Source organism: Jaculus jaculus, chromosome 11 (genome assembly GCF_020740685.1).
Source record: "Jaculus jaculus isolate mJacJac1 chromosome 11, mJacJac1.mat.Y.cur, whole genome shotgun sequence".
Lineage (NCBI taxonomy): Eukaryota > Metazoa > Chordata > Mammalia > Rodentia > Dipodidae > Jaculus > Jaculus jaculus.
In genome coordinates, this window is record NC_059112.1 from 82,739,865 (window position 1) to 82,761,678 (window position 21,814).

General features: G+C 42.7%; 1 protein-coding gene across 1 annotated transcript in view; it reads left to right on the forward strand.

The window, feature by feature from the left end:
- The window catches only part of Tmem212 (transmembrane protein 212), a 57,540-nt gene that overhangs the window by 19,691 nt on the left and 16,035 nt on the right, over positions 1 to 21,814 (forward strand). Inside the window, 1 exon segment of the mRNA XM_045161277.1 lies at positions 2,280 to 2,604. Within this exon segment, the coding sequence (XP_045017212.1) occupies positions 2,280 to 2,604 (325 nt within the window).

Here is a 21,814-nt window from a genome sequence, read left to right on the forward strand (position 1 = left end):
TAGTGCTCCTGGCTTGTGTGGTGTGGTGTGCATGCACGTGATGTACCCATCTGGTGGCCCGTGCTTTCACTTGCAGCAGGGCATGCTCACCTGTGGTGGCCAGAGAGGAGTGTCAGTTATCCTGCGCCATTGCTCTTACACCCATTCTTACGTGAGCCAGAGTCGCTACTGATCCTGGAAACTTAGCCTTTATTTTTTCATGAACCCCGGTGACTCTTTGGTCCCTGCTCCCCACAGAACTGGAGTTACAGACATCCATGGCCATGACCAGCTGTTTATGTGGTTCCTGAAGATAAAACACGATCAATCTCTCAGACCTCCTCTGACCTTCATGCTTGCATAGAAAATTCTCTTGGGCTGGGAAGATGGCTTAGTAGTTAAAACACTTGCCTGCAATGCCTAAGGACCCCCAACTCCCCAGAACCCACGTAAGCCAGATGTACATGGTGGCACATGTGTCTGGAGTTTGTCTGCAGTGGCTGGAAGCCCTGATGTATCCATTCTCTCTCTCTCTCCCTCTTTCTCTCTTTCTGTCAAACAAATAAATACTATTTTAAAAAAGAAAGTTCTCTTAGCTGCTGAGCCATATCTCTGGCCCCAGTTTTTATTTTATCTTAGTTAATTCAGTTTTTGCTTGCATGTATATGTGTGCATACCATGTTTGTATGAATGCACGAATGTTTCTATGTGTGCGCATACACCTGTGTGCAGATGCGGAGGCAAGAGTTTGACACCAGGCATCTTCTTCATTCACTCTCCATCTTATTTACTTTTATTTCTTTATTTATTTTTGAGGTAGGGTCTCACTCTAGCCCAGGCTAACCTGGAATTCACTCTGTAGTCTCAGGCTGGCTTTGAACTCACAGCAATCTTCCAACCTCTGTCTCACAAGTGTTGGAATTAAAGGTGTGCGCCACCATGCCCGGCCTCCATCTTCTTTTTTGAGACAGAGTTTCTCACTAAACCTGGTGCTTACCAGTTCAGCAAGATTAGCCAGCAAGCCACAGGTAACTTCCCATCTCCACCTCCCCAGCACTGGGATTACAGCAGATGTAAACCACTATATCCAGCTTTTTTCTTTCTTTCTTTCCTAACCTGGAACTCACTCTGTGGCTCCAAGTCCTCAGACTTACAGTGATCCTCCTAAGACTGCCTCCCAATTGTTGAGACAAAAGGCATGTGCCACAATGCCTGGCACTGTACCCAGCATTCTGTGCATTCTGGGGATCCAAGCTCAGGTTCCCATGAGTGTCATCCATCTCCCAAGCTCCTCAATATGAAGTTGAAGGATTGTTCAATAGGCTCATCTGCTGTTAAGAATTGGGGGGGGGGGGAGTGCGTGTGTGTACGTGTTTGATAAAGACTGAACCCAGGGCTGCATGTGTACTGAACCAACACTTTCCCACTAAGCTACGTAGTCTTCCCTTAATAACAGTTTTATAATTCTTTGATTATTATTTTTTGAGTCAGGGTCTCATGTAGACTAACCTGACCTCCAACTCATGATAGACCCAAGGCTAGCCTTGAACTTTTGATTCTCCTTCCTCCACATCCTGAGTGCTAGGGTTATAAGCATGGGCTGTCACACGTGGTAGGGGACGAAGCCCAGGGCTTCACGTGTGCTAGGCAAGCACTCTGCCAACTGAGCTACATCCTTGGCTCCGGTAATGCAGTTTGAAGTCTTGGGGTTCTTCAACCTGATATCTCCTTCCCATCTCTCTGTGACCCTCTTTAAAAAAGGAACAAAAACTTAATGATAATTTGCATTTTAACAGTATAGAGCCAGATAGTTCCACATGAGACAGAAAGACAATGGTATCTGATTGTAGATTGATGCCTGCATTCCTCAAAGGTCAGCGCATGTGTGGATCAACTCCGGATGTGGTTTCAGCGCAGCCTCTGATTCACAAGCTCTGGGTGAGGTCTGAGAGTCACCCTTCCCGACACGCTCCCAAGGGATGCTGTGTTTCAGGCTGTGGCTCACACACTGAGTCCTACACAAGGGATTCTTTCCCTGTTCCTTGTTTTCCCGACACAAACTGGTTATCTACACAGACTAGGACATAACTAAACAAGAGATAATAGGATTAAGTTCATTCCACTCCTGACCATTTTGGTAGCCAGGCTTTCATATTTACTGTTGCTTGGAAGCAAGCATATCAGGGCCTAAGAAGCAGGTGGTGGCCCACAGCTCTTCCTCTAGGTAGAAGAGACACCTACCCACCATCTCTTTTTCCTGTTTCTTATCCCCAAAGTAACCATTTCTGCTTCATGTTCAGTGGGAAGCTGGCTTCACCTTTGTGATTCTGAGCACAACAGGATGTGCACTGTACTTCGTAATTGCCCTGGAATCTGCTCTCCTTGGCCCCTATGGCTTCTCCTCCTTCTCAGGGGTCACAGGGAACAATTACATTGGTTAAGCAGTTGTCTTTCCTTTTCTGTATGCAAAATTCCCATTGGTCTGCGTGGACCTGGCCCTCTATGAAAAGTACCACATGATGCTTCAGGCCCTTGACCTGGGTCTGAGCATTGCCTTGTTCTGCACGTCCCTGGCCGGGCTCAAAAAGCTTTCCACAAGACTGAACTGGACACGTCAATGTCAACGTAAGTTTCAGCAAAGGGAAGTGGGTGCCTGTTCACTCCTTGATGGTACCAAGCAAGGACTCCATAGAAATGCTTAACCTCTCTCTCTGCCCCTCACTTTCTGTCTCTCATTCTTATTTGCACCACATTCAGTTGTGTTATCCATCCTTTGACACATTATAGATGTTCATTAATTATTTTTTAAAATTTACTATTTTTGAGCCAGGCGTGGTGGTGCATGCCTTTAATCCCAGCACGTGGGAGGCAGAGGGAGGAGGATCACCATGAGTTCACGGCCACCCTGAGACTACAGAGTGAATTCCAGGTCAGCCTGAGCTAGAGTGAGACCCTACCTAGAAATACCAAAAAAAAAAAAAAAAATACTATTTTTTATTTATATCTTTGAGAGAGAGAAAGAAAGAGAATTGACATGTCAGGACCTCCAGCCACTGCAATTGAACTCCAGACACACATGACACTTTGTGCATTCTGGCTTATATGAGTACTGGGGAATTGAAGCTCGGTCCTTGGGCTTCACAAAGCAAGCAAGCACCTTAACTGCTAAGCCATCTCTCCAGCTCCTCAGTAATTGTTTTTTAAATAAATAACTGGAAATATTTTGAAGTAATAACAGAATACTATTTTAGCCATTGAAGAATAGCTCATTTCTTTTTACATGTTTTTGTGTGTATGGTATTGTGAGGAGGTATATGTGACATATTCACATGTGTGTCCCCCATGTGCACATTTATGATAGCTAGAGGAGAACACTGGGCGACCTCCATCACTCATCCTTGTTTTCTTGAGGTGGAGACTCTCACTGAACCCAGAGCTGCTGATTTTTGTTCAGAATGTCTGAACAGCAAGCTTCCTGCCTCCTTCTGCCAAGTGCTAACACACCTAGCTCTTATACTTATTTATTTGTGTGTGTATGTAAGCATGTGTATATTGGACATTCACGTGTGGAGGTCAGATAAAGCCTCAACGTGTCTGTGCCTTCTACTCTCTTTGAGACAGCCTCTACAAAGGAACCCATGAGCTTCAGATGCTCCTGGCTCTGCGTCCTATTGTTGTAGGCAGGTTGGGATCACAAAGGCATGTGACACTTTGCATCTGTGGGGTGCTAGGGAGGATTAACTTGAGTTGGCAGGCCTTACAAGCCTTTAACCACTGGACTATCTCTGCAGCACTGACCCCTGTTTCTTCTTAAAGCAGCGTTTTACTACAGAACCCTGGCTGGCATGGAACTTGTTATATAGAGTAGCCTGGCCTAAACTTTGTAAGAACCTGGGCATGGTGGCATACATCTATATATTATACATCTATAATTTCAGAACCAGAAATGAGCTGCCCACTATTGAGTGGGTCTTGTGTCCAATTCATGAACAGTTGACTACCTGCATTGGCTGTGCGCCACTATTGCACAAGTGTGTGTTTCTTGCTCAGCTGGATGAATATTGCATCTGGCAGGATCTCTTGCTTATTCAGTCTTGTAGCACTTTCTAGCACTATGAGTGCTAACTAAAATTCTCTCTCAGTTCTAGCAAGGTCACTTGATGTCCTGTGGCTGCAGACTGGGACATCTTCAGAAATAGGGCCTTATCTTTTAGCTCGTGGAGGTAATCAAGTGTTTTGGCAGTGGCCTGTAGTATTATTTTGAGTACCTTGTGTCTCAATGACAAACAGCTCACTGGTGGGGGTGGGGGAAGACCCAATTCTGGCCCTGGAATTTACCTGGCAGAGCCTGCATATTTAGAGTTATGCTTTTTCTGTCTTTCATGGGGTTCTTCTGTGTGGATCCACCCTCCACCTTATTGAGGGGAAGGACTTATAGAGTGGTATCCAGAAAGAAGGTTTCTATGGAACTGGTTCATATTACCATTAGTTTTGTGCATTCCCCGCAACACACTTACACCCTTCCTCCTTTGTTCTTTTCTTTTTTTTTTTTTTTTTCGAGTTAGGGTCTCACTCTAGCCCAGGCTGACCTGGAGTTCACTATGGAGTCTCAGGTCAGGGTGGCCTCGAACTCATGGCAATCCTCCTACCTCTGCTTCCCAAGTGCTGGGATTAAAGGCATGTGCCACCATGGCCACCATGCCTGGCAGCCTTTTTTCTTTCTTTCTGCTGACCATCAGCTTGTCAGGGCAGCCCTCCCTTTTCCTCCCTCCCCACCCCCCATTTTTCATTTTCCTAGCTTCATTCAAGTACCAACAGCATACTGTTGATATTTAAAATGGCTTATAATTAACTGACACTGATCTAGGCTAGGGACAGCATATGTGGGAGGACATGTGGCATTTGTCTTTCTGGGCCTGTGTGACCTCGATTGATATGATTTTATTGAAGTTCTTCCATTTTCCTGACAATTTGACTACTTCAGTTTTCCTTACTGCTGAGTAGAATTCTGTTGCGTATATGCACCACGTCTTCATTGACCATTCGCTTGTTGCTGGGCGTCTGGAAGCTTGAAGTTCCTGGCTATTGTGAGCACAGCAGCAATAAAAATGGTTGGACAAGTGTCTCTGAGGTATATAGTAGAGTCTTTGGGGTGTATGCTCAAAAGAGGTACAGCTGGGTCCAATGCTAGTTCTACTTTCAGCATTTTGAGCTGTCTGCATACTGATTTCCACAGTGGCTGTGCAAGTTCTCACGGCCACCTGCAGTGGGCGAGGGATCCTCTTTCCCTGCACCGCAGCCAGCATGTGCTGTCATTTGCTGTTGTGATGGTTGTCACGCTGGCTGGAGTGAGATGGAATCCCACTGTCATTTTACTTTGCATTTGCCTGATGAGAAGAGATGTTGCCATTTCTGGAGGTGTTTAATGGCCATTTGTATTTCTTCCTTAGAAAACTCTCTGTTCAATTTCCTGCCCCACTTCTTGAGTAGGGTGCTTGACTATTCATTATTGAGGTGTTTGAGTTCTTTGTAGATTCTAGATTTTAAACCTTTGTTGGAGGTGTAGCTGGTGAAGATTGTCCATTCAGTATGTTGTCTGTTGACTCTTTTGATGGCTTGTCTATCTATACAATGACTTTTTATTTTCATGAGTTCCCAGTTGTTTGCCTAATTCCCTAGGCTACATGAGTCTTATTCAGAAAGTTTTTGTCTATGCCTATATCTTGGAGTGTTCTCCTGACTTTTCCTTTTAGTCAAATTAGAGTTTCTGGCCTTATATTGGGGTCCATAATCCATTTGGAGTTGATTTTTGTACAAGGTGAGAGGAGGGGGTCCAAATGCACTCTTCTCCATGTGTTTTCCCAGTTTCTCCAGCACTATTTGATGAAGATGCTGTCTTTGCTCAAGTTAATATTTTTGGCACTTTGTCAAAGATCAGGTAGCTATAGTTATTTGAAGTCATACCCGGATCTATGATTCTATTCCTTTGAGCAATGTGCCTGGCTTTGTGCCAGTACCATGCTATATTTATTGCTATGGCCTTACAGTATAACTTGAAATTAGGTATGTGATACCACCCAGAGTTGTTCCTTTTACTTAGTACATTTGTGGTTATTCTGGGCCTTTTGTGTTTCCATATAAATTCTGAGACTGCCCTTTTCTAACTCTGAGAAGAATGGTGCAGGATTTTGATTGGAATTGCACTGAATCTGCATATTGTTTTTGGTACGATAGCCATTTTAACAATATTAATTCTTTCAAGCCATAAGCATGGAGGGTCATCCCATTTTCTCATGTCTTTCTCCAGGTCATTCTTCAAAGATGCTATGTTTTCACTGTATAGGTCTTTTACTTCCTTGGTTAAGATGATTCCCAGATATTTGATTTTTTTCATGGCTATTACAAACATAACAGATTCCTTGATTTCTTTTTACCTATTGTTGTCATTGATATATATATGGAGGCTAGTGATTTTTTTGTGTTGCTTTTATATCCTGCCACTTTGATGAAAGGGTTTATTACATCTAGGAAATTTTTGGTTCTCTATGTACAAAACCATGTCATCTGTGAATAGGGCTAGTTTGATTTCTTCCTTTCCAATTTGTATCCCTTTTCTTTCTTTCTCTTGTCTTATTGTTTGAGCTAAGATTTCAAGTACCATGTTGAAAAGCAGTTGAGGGAACAGACACTCCTGCCTAGTTCCACATCTTTTTTTTTTTTTATTTTTTTTTTAAATTTTTTTTAATTCTTTTTTTTTTATTTGAGAGCGATAGACACAGAGAGAAAGACAGATAGAGGGAGAGAGAGAGAATGGGCGCGCCAGGGCTTCCAGCCTCTGCAAACGAACTCCAGCCGCGTGCGCCCCCTTGTGCATCTGGCTAACGTGGGACCTGGGGAACCGAACCTCAAACCGGGGTCCTTAGGCTTCACAGGCAAGCGCTTAACCGCTAAGCCATCTCTCCAGCCCTAGTTCCACATCTTAATGGGAATACTTTGAGTTTTTCCCATTTAGTATGATGTAAGCTGTTGTATATTACCTTTATTATGTTGAAATATGGTCCTCCTGTCCCTATGTTCTCCACTGTTTTAATCATAAAAAGATGTTCGATTTTGTTGAAGGCCTTTACTGCATCTATTCAGAAGATCGTGTGGTTCCTGAGTATGAGTCTATTTATGTGATGTATTATGTTTATCAATTTCCACATGTTGAAACAATCCTACATCCCTGGGATGAAAAGTACTTGATTGAGGTGGATGATACTTTTGATGTGTTCATGAATTTGGTTTGCAAGAATTTTATTTTGAATTAAGAATTTTATTGAGAATTTTTGTATTCAAGTTCATCAAGGATATTGGTCTATAGTTCTCTTTTCTTGTGTCCCTGTCTGGTTTTGGTATTAGTGTAATACTGGGTTCATAGAAGGAATCAGGGAGTGTTTCTTCCTTCTCAATTGTGTATAATAACTTGAGAAAAGCTGGCTTTAATTTTTCAATGAAGGTTTGATAAAATTCAGCAATGAAACAGTTTGGTACTGGATATTTTTGTTGTTGTTGGGAGGTTTTTAACAGTTTTATTTTTATACATTTATTAGAGAGACAGAGACAGAATGAATATGCCAGTGCCTCCAGCTATTACAAACAAACTTCAGATGCTGCACACCCCTCTTGTGCATCTGGCTTATGTGAGTCCTGGAGAATCAAACCTGGGTCCTTTAGCTTTGCAGGCAAGCACCTTAACCACTAAGCCATCTCTCCAGACCATGTTGGGAGGCTTTTAATTGCAGTTCCAATCTCATTTTATTTTATGCCTTTATTCAGGTAGTTTATCTCACCTGGGTTTATTTTGGAAGATGGTATGAGTTATGAAATTCATCTATTTCTTCCAGGTTTTCCAATTTTATGGAGAACAGATCTATGAATTATGTCCTGATTATTCTCCCAATTTCATTAAGGTCTGTTGTAACAGCTCCCTTTGTGTTTTTTTATCTTGTTGATTTGAGCCTTCTTGTTTGTCTTATTTTATTTCCAATTCATTGCTTTATACTCTAATCTTGATTATTTCTTTACATCTGGTTCTGAGTTTGGACGTTTCTTGTTTTTTCAATGCCTTCAGCTAGATGGTTAAGTTATTGACTTGAGATCTTTTTGTTTTTGTAATGAAAAATATTTAGTGCTATAAATTTCCCTCTTAAGACTGCCTGCATTGAGTCCCATAAGTTCTGGTATGTTGTGTTTTCATTATCATTCAGTTCCAGAAATATTTTAATTTCCTTTTTGATTTCTTCTACTACTCATTCATTACTTAATAGTGAATTGTTTAGCCTCCAGGCATTGATGGCTTTTTCTGTTGTTTCCCTTGTTGTTAATTTCTAGCTTTTTTTTACTGTGGTCTGATATAGTGCATGGTATTATGCTGATTTTCCTGAATTTGTTGAGACGTGTTTTATAACCCAACAATATATGATCTGTTTTAGAGAAGGTTATGTGAGGTGCTAGGGAGAATGTGTATTCTGTTGAATTTGGGTGGATTATTCTGTAGGTGTCTGTTAAATCCAGTTGATCTATGGTATTGTTTAACTCTCTTATCTCATGGTTAATTTTCTGCTTCGATGATCTGTCTAATGTTGATAGTGAAGCATTAGAGTCTCCTACTGTAATTGCATGAGGGGTTATTTCTGCTTTACTGTCTAACAGCTTTTGCTTTATTACATTTGTTGCACCTGTGTTTGGTGCATATAGGGCATATAGGCTTATGATTACAATATCCTCTTGATGTATTGCTCCTTTGATGAGTATGAACTAACCTTATTTATCTCTGTTTTTTTTTTTATTTTTATTGACAACTTCAATAATTGTAAACAATATCCCAGGATAATACCCTCCCTCCCCCCACTTTCCCCTTTGAAACTCCACTCTCCATCATATCCCCTTCCCCTCTCAATTAGTCTCTCTTTTATTTTGATGTCATGATCTTTTCCTCCTATTATGATAGTCTTGTGTAGGTAGTGTCAGGCACTGTGAGGTCATGGATATCCAGACCATTTTGCATCTGGAGGAGCATGTTGTAAGGAGTCCTACCCTTCCTTTGGCTCTTACATTCTTTCCACCACCTCTTCCACAGTGGATCCTGAGCCTGGGAATGTGTGATAGAGATATTTCAGTGCTGAGCACTCCTCTGTCACTTCTTCTCAACACCATGGTGCCTTCTGAGTCATTCCAAAGTCACTGCCATCTGAAAAGAGAAGCTTCTCTAACCAAAGGTAAGAGTAGCATTAATATATGGGTATGAACATTAAAAGAAATGCTTGCTGGGCAGTTTGGTGAACATACTATATACCTTTAGCCAGACACCAGCATATGTTACATCCCAAGGGCTCATGACTACCCGGTTGTAGATTTTCAGTATCAGGGATATATCTCCCCTCCCTTCCATGGAGTGGGCCTCTAGTCCAGTTAGAGAGTGGTTGGTTTTCCCTATCACAGACATGCCACTATTGACCCCTTGGCTCATTTGGCCTGGCTGGTCAAATTTAAGGCTTACAGTGTCACTGGTGATTTCTCTCTCTCTCTCTCCCATTGAACTGCATGCAATGTAGCTTTTCCCAGCTTTCTGTCAGCTGGTCTACATAGATGAGATTTGCAGCTCAGCTCTAGCAGTATTTCTCAGTGACCTTGCAGCCTAAGTGGAGTCTTTAGCAATAGGGTCTTACCATCTTTTCCTGGTGGGAAAGTAAGGGCCTCGGCAATGGCCTGTAATATTTTGGGGGCATCAGGGACCACCCTGGCCAACAACTCACAGGAAGGTATCCCATCCCTGGCACTGAAAATTTTTTAGTAACAATCTATGGCTTCTGAGTGTTCCATTGTCCAAAAAAAGTAGGTTCCCATATGACTTATTTATGTCTTCTCAGATTTTGATTAGTCCTCCCTCCACCTTTCCTTTACTTAATCTCTTCTCTTGACCTCACTTAGGCCTTTTCATCCCCATTAATCTGTTCTTTACTTACATATATACAATACTATCCTATTACGTCCCCCCTCCCTCCCTTTCTATTCCATTTATATCTCCTTTATAGCTTAGTGGCCTCTGTTATCGACTTTTATACCTACTCACATAGAAGTCCAATCATTTGTAGCAAGGATCCATGTATGACAGAGAGCATGTGACATTTGGCTTTCTGGGCCCTGGGTTACCTCACAAATTATAATACTTTACAGATCCTTTATTTTGGTTTGAAGTCTATTTTGTCTGATATCAGTATAGTCCCCCCCTCCTTCTCTTTCTTGTTTCTGTTAGCTTGAATTATCTTTTTCCATCCTTTTACTATAAGGTGGTGTTTATCTATAGGTAAAGTGGATTTCCTTTAGACTACAAATGGATAGGTCCATTTTTCTGATCCACATTTTTAGCCTGTCTTTTGATTGGGCCATTGAGACCATTAATGTTTAAAGTTATAACTCTGAGTTGAGACTCAGTCCTTATCAAGCTGGAAGCTTTGAGGAGTTTGGAAGTTTTTGACTTTATAAGTTTTCATGTCTTTTTCTACTCATGGTTGTTATTTTTCCCTCTTGTGGATTCTTGGGTGTGATTGTTCATTGCTTCAGTTTGTGTTATTCAATGTAATAGTCTCTGTAGGGTTGCTTTAGTGCTCATACAATCATACAGCTGGCTTTTATCATGGAAAGGTTTTCTTTGCCCTTCAATTATGAGGGATAATTTTGCTGGGTATAGTATTTTGGGTTGGGAGCCATGGTCTTTTAGGATTTGAAATGTTCCATTCCAATTCCTTCTGGCCTTTAGAGTTGCCACTGAAAATTAGAGGTAATTTTGATGGGTTCATCTTTGTATGTAACAAGCTGTTTCTCTCTTGCTGCTTTTAGAACCCTTTCTTTGTTTTCAGTGTTAAGTGTTTTAACTATAATATGACATGGGAAATTTCTCCTCTGGTCATGTCTGTTTGACCTTCTGAATACCTCTTGTACTTTGATCAGGCTCTCTTTGTGAAGTTAGGAAAAATTACTTTGATAATTCTCTATAACTTTGGCCTGTATTTCTTCCCATCTTATATGCCAATGATCCAAATATTTGGTCTTTTTACATTTCCCTCATATTCTATTCATATGGTTTTTGAAATTTATCATTGTTTTTAGATTGCCAGTCCTCTGTCTTATCCTCAAGTTCTGATAGTCTATCCTTCAAATGATCTACTCTATTGATGAGGCTTTTGGGGGAGCCTTTTAAAAGAGTTATTTCATTGTTGTTGTCTATTACAATATGGTCTTTTTTAGCATCTCCATCTCTTTATATAATTCCAATTTCATTTTTTTGACTAGACTTGCTTGTTTGTTGATGTTCATTGCTGCATTTGATTATTTCTTCATTGAGTTTATTCTACTGCTCGTTGAGATCATTTTCATTGTTGGCCTTGCACAATTTCTTTGATTCTTTCATAAAGCTCATTTTGATTCCCTTCAATTCTTTTGAGATGTTCATTGAGTTGTTTTTGCTGATTTGTTTCCATTTTCTTCATTCTTGCATTCTTTTTGTTGATTTTCTTCATTCAACCAAATAAAGTTTAAATTCAACTTTAAATTCTTGTGTGAGATGTTTATTTTTGGTTCTCAACTACTTTTTCCATGGCCTCATTAAGCTTGTTGAACATACTTATCATAACTTCATTTTGGGGTTCTATGGCTGGAGTTTCCTCTAGGTTTGCAAGGGGGCTTCCACTATGGGGCCAGATGTCCTTGGTCGGGATCTTGTGGCTTGGTGCATTGGGTTTGCCCATCTTGATGTGGTTATACTTTTGATTGTCTTGTTTGAGTTTGGTCAAGGTAAGAGTGGGAAGGCAGTACATTCACAGGCTTTGGCTGGGTGTTCTTGAGCCTGATCCAGCTCTTTCTGGTGTGTTCACTATCCTGGGAATTCTGGGTGGGGCTGTGGAGTGCCTGGCCAACTTAATGACCAGGGAGGGTCCTGTTGACTCTCTGGTACTTGCTTCCTTGCCCTCGGTGGTAGCTTGACATTGGCCACTGGTGGCAGGCAGGGTAAGGGGATAGTGAGGGTCCCATTTGGGGAGTTGGATCTCAGTCACATGGTTATGGGGCCTGCCTGGGTGGTGCATTTGTGAAGATAGTCTGGAATTTTGATGAATGCAGGAGGATTCCTGCCAGTGAGCCTACCACAAGTCCTGTGTGGGGATCTGGTGATTTGCTTCCTGCCTCCTGTGAACATGTCAGAGGAACTGATGCCTTCCTACCTTACAAGAACAAAACCAGCCTCCACCCACCCCATATGCACACGGGCAAAAGTGGAGTCTACCTGACCCCAGGCAATAACTCTTAAATGTTCTCACCACACACATTCATGCACACAAACACAAACATGTCAGGTAACAGATAAGTTTGCTTGATTGTGATAAACATTTCAAACACTACCTTCTATGTCTCAAATTTAGACAATGTTATTTGTCAGTTACACCTCAAAGAATCAAGAAAAAATAAGAACAATAAGCGTTTTTATAAATAATGAATATGCAACCTTTCCTATTGTTTTAAATCTGAGAAGCCATAAGAATATTTTATTTCTTTTGGGAAAACAGATAGTAAAATAAATTAACCTTTAATTTCAATGCTAAAATAATACTGTTTAGAGACATGCTCTTCTTCTCTAGTCTAGGATAGACTGGAGCTCACTAGGTAGCCCAGCCTGGTCAAACACCTAGTGGTCCTCCTACCTCAACCTTCCAAGTGCTGGGACTGCAGATGTACACCACCATACCCAGCTTTCAAACTTAAATGCTCATATAATACTTGGCCATGTTCTTTTGTAGTTTAGAGTTTTGTATTAAAGTTGATCATTTGTTCTATTTTGTCATTAAATCTTATACAACAAAAATTTTCTAGAGCCAAATATGGTAGTTCATGCTTATAATCTCAGGGATTGGGAGGCTGAGGACAGTGGTCTGCTATGAGTGTGAGACCAGCCTGGGCTACATAATGAATTCCAGGTCAGTCTGAGCTAGAGTGAGATCCTGCCTCGAATTTTGTTTCCTACTAGAGACCAATCCTTAGGGCTTTCTGTAAAAATTGACTATGATCATATCCTTGATGTTTCAAATATAAGTCAAACACTGCTTTACATTAGCTTCTGCCCCGTGAATTCCAAGGTATGCGTGCACCACTCTCCGTCCCTAGTCAGTGCACAGAAGAAGTTCCCCTAATGGTTTTGTTCACAGGTCAACAAATAAGCTCACGTGCCTCAATGTCAAGTTGGACTTTCTTTTCCCAGGAAGGCTGTTAGCACGACTGATCCTATGGCCATTGCCAACCGCCTACTATGTGTCATGGTGCTTTTACCTTGTACACCTTTACATGCCGAGACTCAAGGGTTTTCTTAAGACTGGCAACAAAGCTCAACTGATAGTTTGCCTGCATGCACGAGGCCACTGGTTCAATCCCCAGCACCACATAAACTGAACAGGGTGGCCCATACCCATAATGCCAGCACTTGCAAGGTACAGAGAGAAGGTTCAGAAGTTCAAGGTCATCCTCAACTACATAGTAACTTTAAGGCCAGCCTGGGCTACATGAGACCCTGTTGTTTAAGAAAAATAAAAAAGCTTATTTAACTGACCCAACAAGATCATACAATGAATGAGATGTAGGACTAGATAAACTCAGAGCCGCTTCTCCTGATCAGCCCTGATTCACCCTGACTCTGCTCGCCCCTTGCCTTGCCACCGCTCCCCTATGCGGACCCTGGCCCCCGCCCAGTTAAAGCAGGACCTCTGGTAGGCGGCACAAGGATCTCCTGGTGGGTTGAAGAGCCTTCTGTAGGAAGAGACTTCCCACTGCCAACTTTCACGTCTGGCTTTGGGATTCAGATTCGGATCTACTGGGGTCAAGTGCATCTGGGTAGTGTTAGCCAGGTTTTTTGTTTTTTTTTCTTATTTTATTTTCCCAGCTTGATCCTGTCTATCCTAAATGGCAAAACTAAAATGCTGAACTTGGCCCTCTAGATAGCTTTTGTGGTCAGTTTTGTCCTCTCCAGTTTCTACGTGAGTCTGCAAAGGAAATCCTGTACGTTCTTAGGGACGGTGTTGATTTTACAATGAGTCCTGCCAGGAGTTGAGCCAAGCCAGTCAACATTCCCTCCATCCCCACACTGCCAAAGCACCTGGAAGTTTAGGACTTGTGATTGCTCTCTGGTGGCAAAGCCCCCCACCCCGCATTTCACAGAGCCTGGAAAACTCCTGCTTGTAGGTATAACCCTGAAGATAGGATAGCTCCTTACACACCTACCTGTCACCTGCTACATAACACTTCTGTGACATCCATGTTTAAAATGAAATGTGAGCAGAGGGGAAAGAAAGAAATAAACATGAAGAGTTTGGTAAATTAGCTCCAGAAACTTCACAGTGAAGCTTCATGAAGTCCCTGGAGAGAATAGTGAGCTGAGGCCATACGATTTAGAGTGTGACTTCTCAGCGCTTTGGGTCCACCACAGCCGTGAAACATTTCTCAAAATCTACTGATAACGTCAGGATGTTGGTATAGACTTTTCTAGGCTTGCCTTGAAGCCCCTAGGGATATGTAGCAGAGGATTACCCTGAACTTTTGATCCATCCGCCTCTACCCTCCAAGTGCTGGTATCACAGGCACGTGCACCATGCATGCCTGGCCATCAAGTTTTTGTTTGTTTTTGTTTTTCGAGGTAGGGTCTCACTCTAGCCTAGGCTGACCTAGAATTCACTGTGTAGTCTCAGGGTGGCCTTGAACTCATGGCAATCCTCCTGCTTCTGCCTCCTGAGTGCTGAGATTAAAGGTGTGTACCACCACATCCAGCTTTTATCACTTTTTTATTTTAGAATTAAAAAATATTTACTTATTTATTTATTTGAGATGGAGATAGAAAAAAAAAAGAGGCAGGCAGAGAGTGAACATGGGTGCTCCAGGGCTTGGTGCCACTGTAAACAAACTCCAGATGCACGTGCCACTTTGTGCGTCTGGCTTTACATGGGTGCTGGGGACTTGAACCTGGGCCATTAGGCTTTGTAATCAAGCATCTTTAACTGCTGAGCCGTCTCTCCGCCCAGCACTATTTTTGCTGTTGTTGCTGTTTTTGCACATGTATATGGTACATGTGTGTATATATGCCCATGAGCTTACATGTGGGTATGTGTATGTGTGTGCATGCGCATGTGGAGGGCAGAGTTTGATGTCAAGTGTGCTCCTCAGTAGCTCTCCTCGTTTCCCTGAGGCCGGGTCTCCCTTAAGTCCAGAGCTCACCAGCTTCGCTGGTCTGGCTTGCCAGGTTGCCGTCAGAAGTCGCTGAGTGCTATGATTACAGGCAGGCTGCCTCAGCCATCCAGCACTTATGTAGGTGCTGGTTATCTCAAATTATGTGACTGAATCATTCCCCTAGGTTCTTATTAAATCAAATTTCTGGGTCCTACCTGAGCCTTACCATGTCTGAAACTCTGGCAGAATAGAACCCTCCCCCCAAATTTCTAATGGCCATGGAAGTTAGTTAAAATGATACCTTTTAAAATTGTACCTCTTTCCATCCCTTCCTTTCTTTCTTTACTTTTTATTTTACTGTTTTTTTGTTGTTGTTGTTGTTGTTGTTGTTTGTTTGTTTTTTCCTTTTTTGAGGCAGGGGCTCACTCTAGCCCAGGCTGACCAGGAACTCACTTTGTAGCTCCAGGCCTCACAGTGATCCTTCCCCCTCAGCCTCTCCAGTGCTGGGACTAAAGGCACTGTCACCCTTTTTCCTTTCTTATTTAAACAGGGGCTCAGGAATCTTCAGCTGGCTTCACATTCACTGTGCAGCTGAGGATTAACCTTGAACTTCATTGTATAAGAGTCATTTTAGGGTTGGGGAGATGGCTTGGCTTTTAAAGGTGCCTGCTTGCAAAGCCTGCCAGCCTGGATTCAATTCATCAGTACCCACAGAGCCAGGCACACAGAGAACACTTATCTGGGGTTTTCAGCAGAAAGAGGCCCTGGTATGCCCTTGCTCTCTATCTCCAATGAATGAATAAATAAATAAAAATATTTTTATTGTTGACAATTTTCTACATGTCTGTAAAGTATTTTGATCAGATTCCCCCTCCCATTCTTTCTCTTATCCCTTTTTCCCTCCTGCCAGACCCTCCTTCTTCCTAAGTAGTCCCCATCTCTCCCAGAAACCATAACTGCTAAGAGCTCCCCAGAGAGGGATGGGGCCTTCTGAACACCCTCCCTGACCTTGAACTCCTTTTTGTGGGGGGGGGGGCATGTATATGTATGGACATGTCTGTACCATGTTACATGTGTAGAGGTCAAAGGACAACTTCGCGGTGTTAGCACTCACCTTCCACCTCGTTCCAGACAGGTCCTCTGTTGTTTTGCCACTGTGAATGCCAGACCAGCTGGCTGAGAGCTTTGGAATTCTCTGAACTCTTCCTTCCCTTGCCAAAAGCGTGTGCCACTTGTGTTTGGCTTCATATGGGTGCTGGGGGGCGGGGGAGGCGGGCACTATCCAAATGTTGATTATCAAGCTTTATAAACAAGTGATCCAAACCGCCAAACCATCTCCCTAGTATTGACCTGGTACTTCTGATCTTCATGCCTCTGCCTCCTGATTACAGACCTTGGCCCCCAAGTGTGGTTTATGCAGTGCAGGGCATGAACCCAGGGCTTGGTGCATGCATGCCAGGTGAGCACTCTGCAAAATGAGTTATATCCGTAGCTTTTATACATGATTTCTTTAAAAAAAAACAAAAACAAAAACTTTTCTTCCCCGTAGCATGAGGCTCTCTCAATGTCATTTCTGGACAGGAGTTCTGTTTCCTTATCTGTATAAGCTGTAACACTAATTTGAATGAAAGTTCTAGATAAATGTAATGAGTGGCGTTCCCTTTGTGTGCTTGTTTGGGAATGGCCACAGACTGTGTCCCATTAGCCAGGGTGAGTGACTGAGACCGCTGTTCTGCCCTGCCCACAGTCCTGGGGCCGCATGCGCAGCCCAAAAAGGTCTGTCACCATGCAGAAATCTCAGCTATATTGAGCACAGTTTCTAGCACTGAGGTCAGCATATCATCTGTCAAAATTTCAGAAACTCTTTTAGGAGAAAAAAGTGAATCTGTCCTGGACCGGAACTTCCATGCTCGTCCTCCCTCTTAGATTCTCTACATACTGAAACAGAGAAGCATTTTTTTCTTTTTCTTTTCTAATTTTTTTCTAATATTTTAAAATTTAACTTACATGGTGATATTATGAACCACACTCCTGATGGAAGCCTCTCATTGCTTTTAAAATCAAAACCATGATGTTGCTCAAAATAACACTTTTGCTTTAGTGTGTTACCTACCAGCTGAGCCTTCTCCCTAGCCCCACAGGAAAAAATTCTTCGAAGAGTGTTCTCCATATAACAACATCGATTGGCATGTGCGCACGTGCACGCTACGCATGCGTGTGCCGGTTAGAGGACAGCCTCCTGGGGTCAGCTCCATCTTCCAGCTGCTTTGAGAGAGTCTTTGTTGTTTGTTGCTGAGTTCACCAGGCCTAAGCTCTTGGCATTACCTCTCACCCGGCCTGTGGGCACACGGAGTCACAAACCCGTGTACTGCTGCATCTGGCTTTACCTGGGCTCTGGGGATCCAAACTCTCGTCCACAGGCTTTGTGCCACTCTGAAAATTAATATTCTTCTATGGAAAAATAGTGATCATCACAGACTTTAAAAATCTTAAAAATTGTTTTTTTTTTTTAAAGAAAAGTGATAGTTTGAAGGCAGATTTAAGAAAACAGGTGTTGTGTATTATATTTTAATAAACTATAGAGAAGTTTTTTTTTTATTTGTTGGTTTGCTTATTTGGCTTTGGTTGACAATTTTTATACATGGATAAAATGTATCTTGAACATAACGCTGTCCCATTACCTTCCCTCGCCCTCCCTGCCTCCTTCCACCAAGTCTCTTCTCTCCAATTAGTCCTTCTACCTTGTTTGTTCCACACAGGATCTTATGTAACCCAGTCTGGCCTGAAACTCATCATGCAGCCAAAGGTGACCTTACACTCCTGATCCCCCTGCCTCTGCCTTCTGTGTACCGGAACGCCAATGTGAGCCAGCGTATACCCAGCAAAACGATCCACGTGTAGCAATCAATGTTCTGATGGAGAACATTCTTCACAGAATCTTTTCCTCTGGGCTGGGGAGGGGACTCAGTTGGTAAAGTACTTGCTGAGCAAGAACGAGGACCTGAGTTCAGTCTCCAGCACCCGCAAGAACAGCGGGGTGTGGCGCTGGGTGCCTGTCATTGCAGCGATAGGGAGGGAGAAAAGAAGTTAGATCCCTAGGGCTCGCTGACTAGATAGTTCAGCCAAATTGGTGAGCTCTGGGTTCAGTAATAGACCCTGTTTCAAAAAATGAGCAGCTGAGAAAGACCCCCACTGCTGACCTCCAACATCTCAATGCAGTACACACACATGCATGTGCGCTCTCATGCACATATGCGCCCACACACATACATGCCTGCGCACACAGACACACAAGGACTTGTCCTTCTGAGTTCAAAAACGGATTTTCAGAAATGAGTCAAGATCGAACCACATCTATTATTTCTTTCCCCCATGCTGTCTGTAGTGGAAGTGAAGTCATCTTGTCAGGGGACACTCTGTGAAAGGGTGTGAATGCGCACTCCACTGATACCCAACCAAACCCCAGTGAGAAATGCCTGAGAGAAACATGATGGTTTCCGGCATGTGGGGGCCTTTCCTAATGTCAGCGACCTTGTGGAAAGGAGTGGGGACTGCAGAAATAAGCACCGCCACATGCCCAGGAGGCTCAGGGCAAGATGCTGAGTGACCCTGAAACTCCAGGACTCAGTATGGGGCCCACACAGCACCACACAGAATGTAAGGGCTTTTTATTTTTTTGTAAGCACCCAAAACACCATAACCACAATTGTCTTCATTCTCAGCCCAGTAAGTAATAAAGCAATGGGAAACATATGACTTGGGACATCACACACATTGTAGCTGTCCCCTGCAGTGACTCTACCGCCTCCTCTGCAAAATGGAATGGCTCCGTTTATTTTTCTTTCATTATTTGTTATTATGTTTTGTGGCTTTTTTAATGAAAGGGGGAAGGAAAATATTCCTCCCCTTGTCATGTGAGGCAATGGCTTTGCTTTTTGGTTTTTTCAATGAATTGAGAGACATGTTTGCTTCACATAAAAAATGCTTGTAAACCATGGAAGTGTAATTTCAAATCATGTGGGCAGAATATTTATCAATGGACCACACTCTTCCTCCAAATAATAGTTAAAATAGCAGCTAAGCAATGGTTCCAAATCGGTGAGTGGACTTCCACTGCATTGTTAGAAATATACATGTGGTTAATTTGTTTTTATATTTTTAAAATATTTTATTTAGTTATTTTAGAGAGAGAGAGAGGCAGATAGAGAATGGGCATGCCAGGGTCTCCAGCCACTGCAAACGAACTCCAGACACATGTGTCACCTTGTGCATCTGGCTTATTTGGGTTCTGGGGAATCGAGCCTGGGTTCTTAGGCTTCACAGGCATGGGCCCTAACCACTGAGTTAACTCTCCAGCCCCTGTTTTGATATTTTTGAGGCATGTCTCACTCCTGGCTGGCATGACACTTGTTAATGTAGCCCAGGCTAACCCTAAACTTTCAGCAATCCTCCTTCCTCTGCCTCCCTTGTGCTAGGATTATACCTGGCTTATAAGAATGTGCTCTGAAATGAATTCATAGGAGTGAGGAGATAGATAACTCAGTGGGTAAAGTGCTTGCTGTACAAGCATGAGGACCTGAGTTTGAAACCCTGGCACTTTATAAAAGCTGATCTTGGAGATATATGCCTGTAATCCCAGTATCACGGATGCAGAGAGGAGGCTCTCTGGAGCACAGTGACGAGCTATCTAGTGGAATTGGTCAGCTCTAGGTTCAGTGTAAGATCCTCGCTCAAAAAACAAGTTGAAGAGCAATTGAAGAAGACACCTGCCAACTACCTCTGCATTCTGCACACATGAACATACCATGCACACATGAAAACGTAAAACAAGCATGTCAACACATGACTATAAACCCAACTCTTGGGAGCCGGAGGCAAGAGAATCAGAAGTTTAAAGTCACCCTTTGCTACATAGCATGTTCAAGGCCTGCCTAGGCCACATGAGATTCTGTCTCAAAACAAACAAACAAACAAACAAACAAAAAACCCAAGATGAAATGAATTCTTATACAACTCTTGTATTAAGAGTCTGAGGCCTCAGATTCAGCTACAGAAAGATTGTTCAAGGGCTATTGAGAATTTAAATCCCCCTGAGTGGTGGATCCAGGAAGGACTCAGGCTGGACAATGACTTAGTAAGAATCCAGTGTATTTCTTCCTCTTGAATTCTATTTTGTGGTCTCCTCAGATTGACCAGAGTAGAAATTAGAATCCTGTAAAATATACAATGCATGCCACTGCCAGTTCCGCTCTCTGTTTGCTCCCTGAAAGAGCAATGACTGGCTGCACTACAGGATAGCATCCTGGGCACTATTTTCTGGGCACTTTCCTCCTGCCACATACCCATTTCACAGAGGAGGATGTTGAGATGGCCGCTCAGAGCTGAGGACTCATCCCAGGTCTGGCAGAGTCAGGAGTGTAGGTGTCTGACCCCTGTCACTCTTAGACGGGATGCTAGCAGTTGTACCCGCTCTGTGTCTGTCACCTTGAAGTCACATTTTGCTCACTGCTGTGTAGCCATCTCTCTCAGGCTTCTCACAGGCGAAAATCAGCTTTCATGTTTTGAAATGGGAGCTGCATTCCTAGGATGTTTGCATTACACATGAGCAGGTACACCAAGGTGAAACAGCTCCCTATGAGGGGAACTGAAACACAGGACTAAAGCTGTTCTCGTATTTCAGTAGGATGGAGGAAGGAGTGGTAAGTGGAGGGCAAGTAGGGTCTTGACAACTGTTTTTGCCAATTTTTACTTCATCTATCATCATAAGGTTTTCTGTGGTCTGAATGTAAAAGATCTCCCATGGACTCATGGGTAGGCATAGTCAGTCCTCCCACTGGTGGCGCTGTTTAGGAAGGTTGTGGAAACTATGAGCTGCAGCCTCACTGAGGAAGCTGGTGACTGGGGTGGGCTGGGAGGGTTTTTAGCCCATGCCACCTGCCTGCATCTCCTCTTCTTCCTGTCTGCAGTGTGATGAGCCAGCTTCCCGCTCCTGCCACCATGCCTTGCTCATAATGATAGGATGCATTCACCTGGAATTGTAAGACAAGCCCTTTCCTTCCTTAAGTTGCTTCCAGCCAGGTGTGTAATCATAATCATGAGGAAGTTGCTAATAATTACTAATAATTGGTTACTCATATAAGCTTTCAACATATTTTCCTTTTGACATGCCATTTCATCTTTCAATATGAAATATCCTGGCGGGCTTATTAATTCCTAATCATAATCTAAAATATTATTATTAATGACTACATTTAAATATATATATGATATATATATATATATTATTTATTTATTTATACACAGACAGAGAGATAGAAAGAGAGAGAGAGAGAGAGAAAAAAAAATGGATGTGCCAGGCCTCTAGCTGCCACAAATAAACTCCAGGCACATATGGCTTTATGAGGGTACTGGGGAATTGAAGCCAGTTTGTTGGGCTTAGTAGGCAAGTGCCTTAACTGATGAGCCATTTCTCCAGCCCCTGATGAATATATTTTTGAACAGTTAACCAATACATTTAGAATAAGCCAGGCCTGGTGGAACAGGGTGTCATTGTAGCTACTTAGGAAGCAGAAGAAGTAGAACCACAAATTTA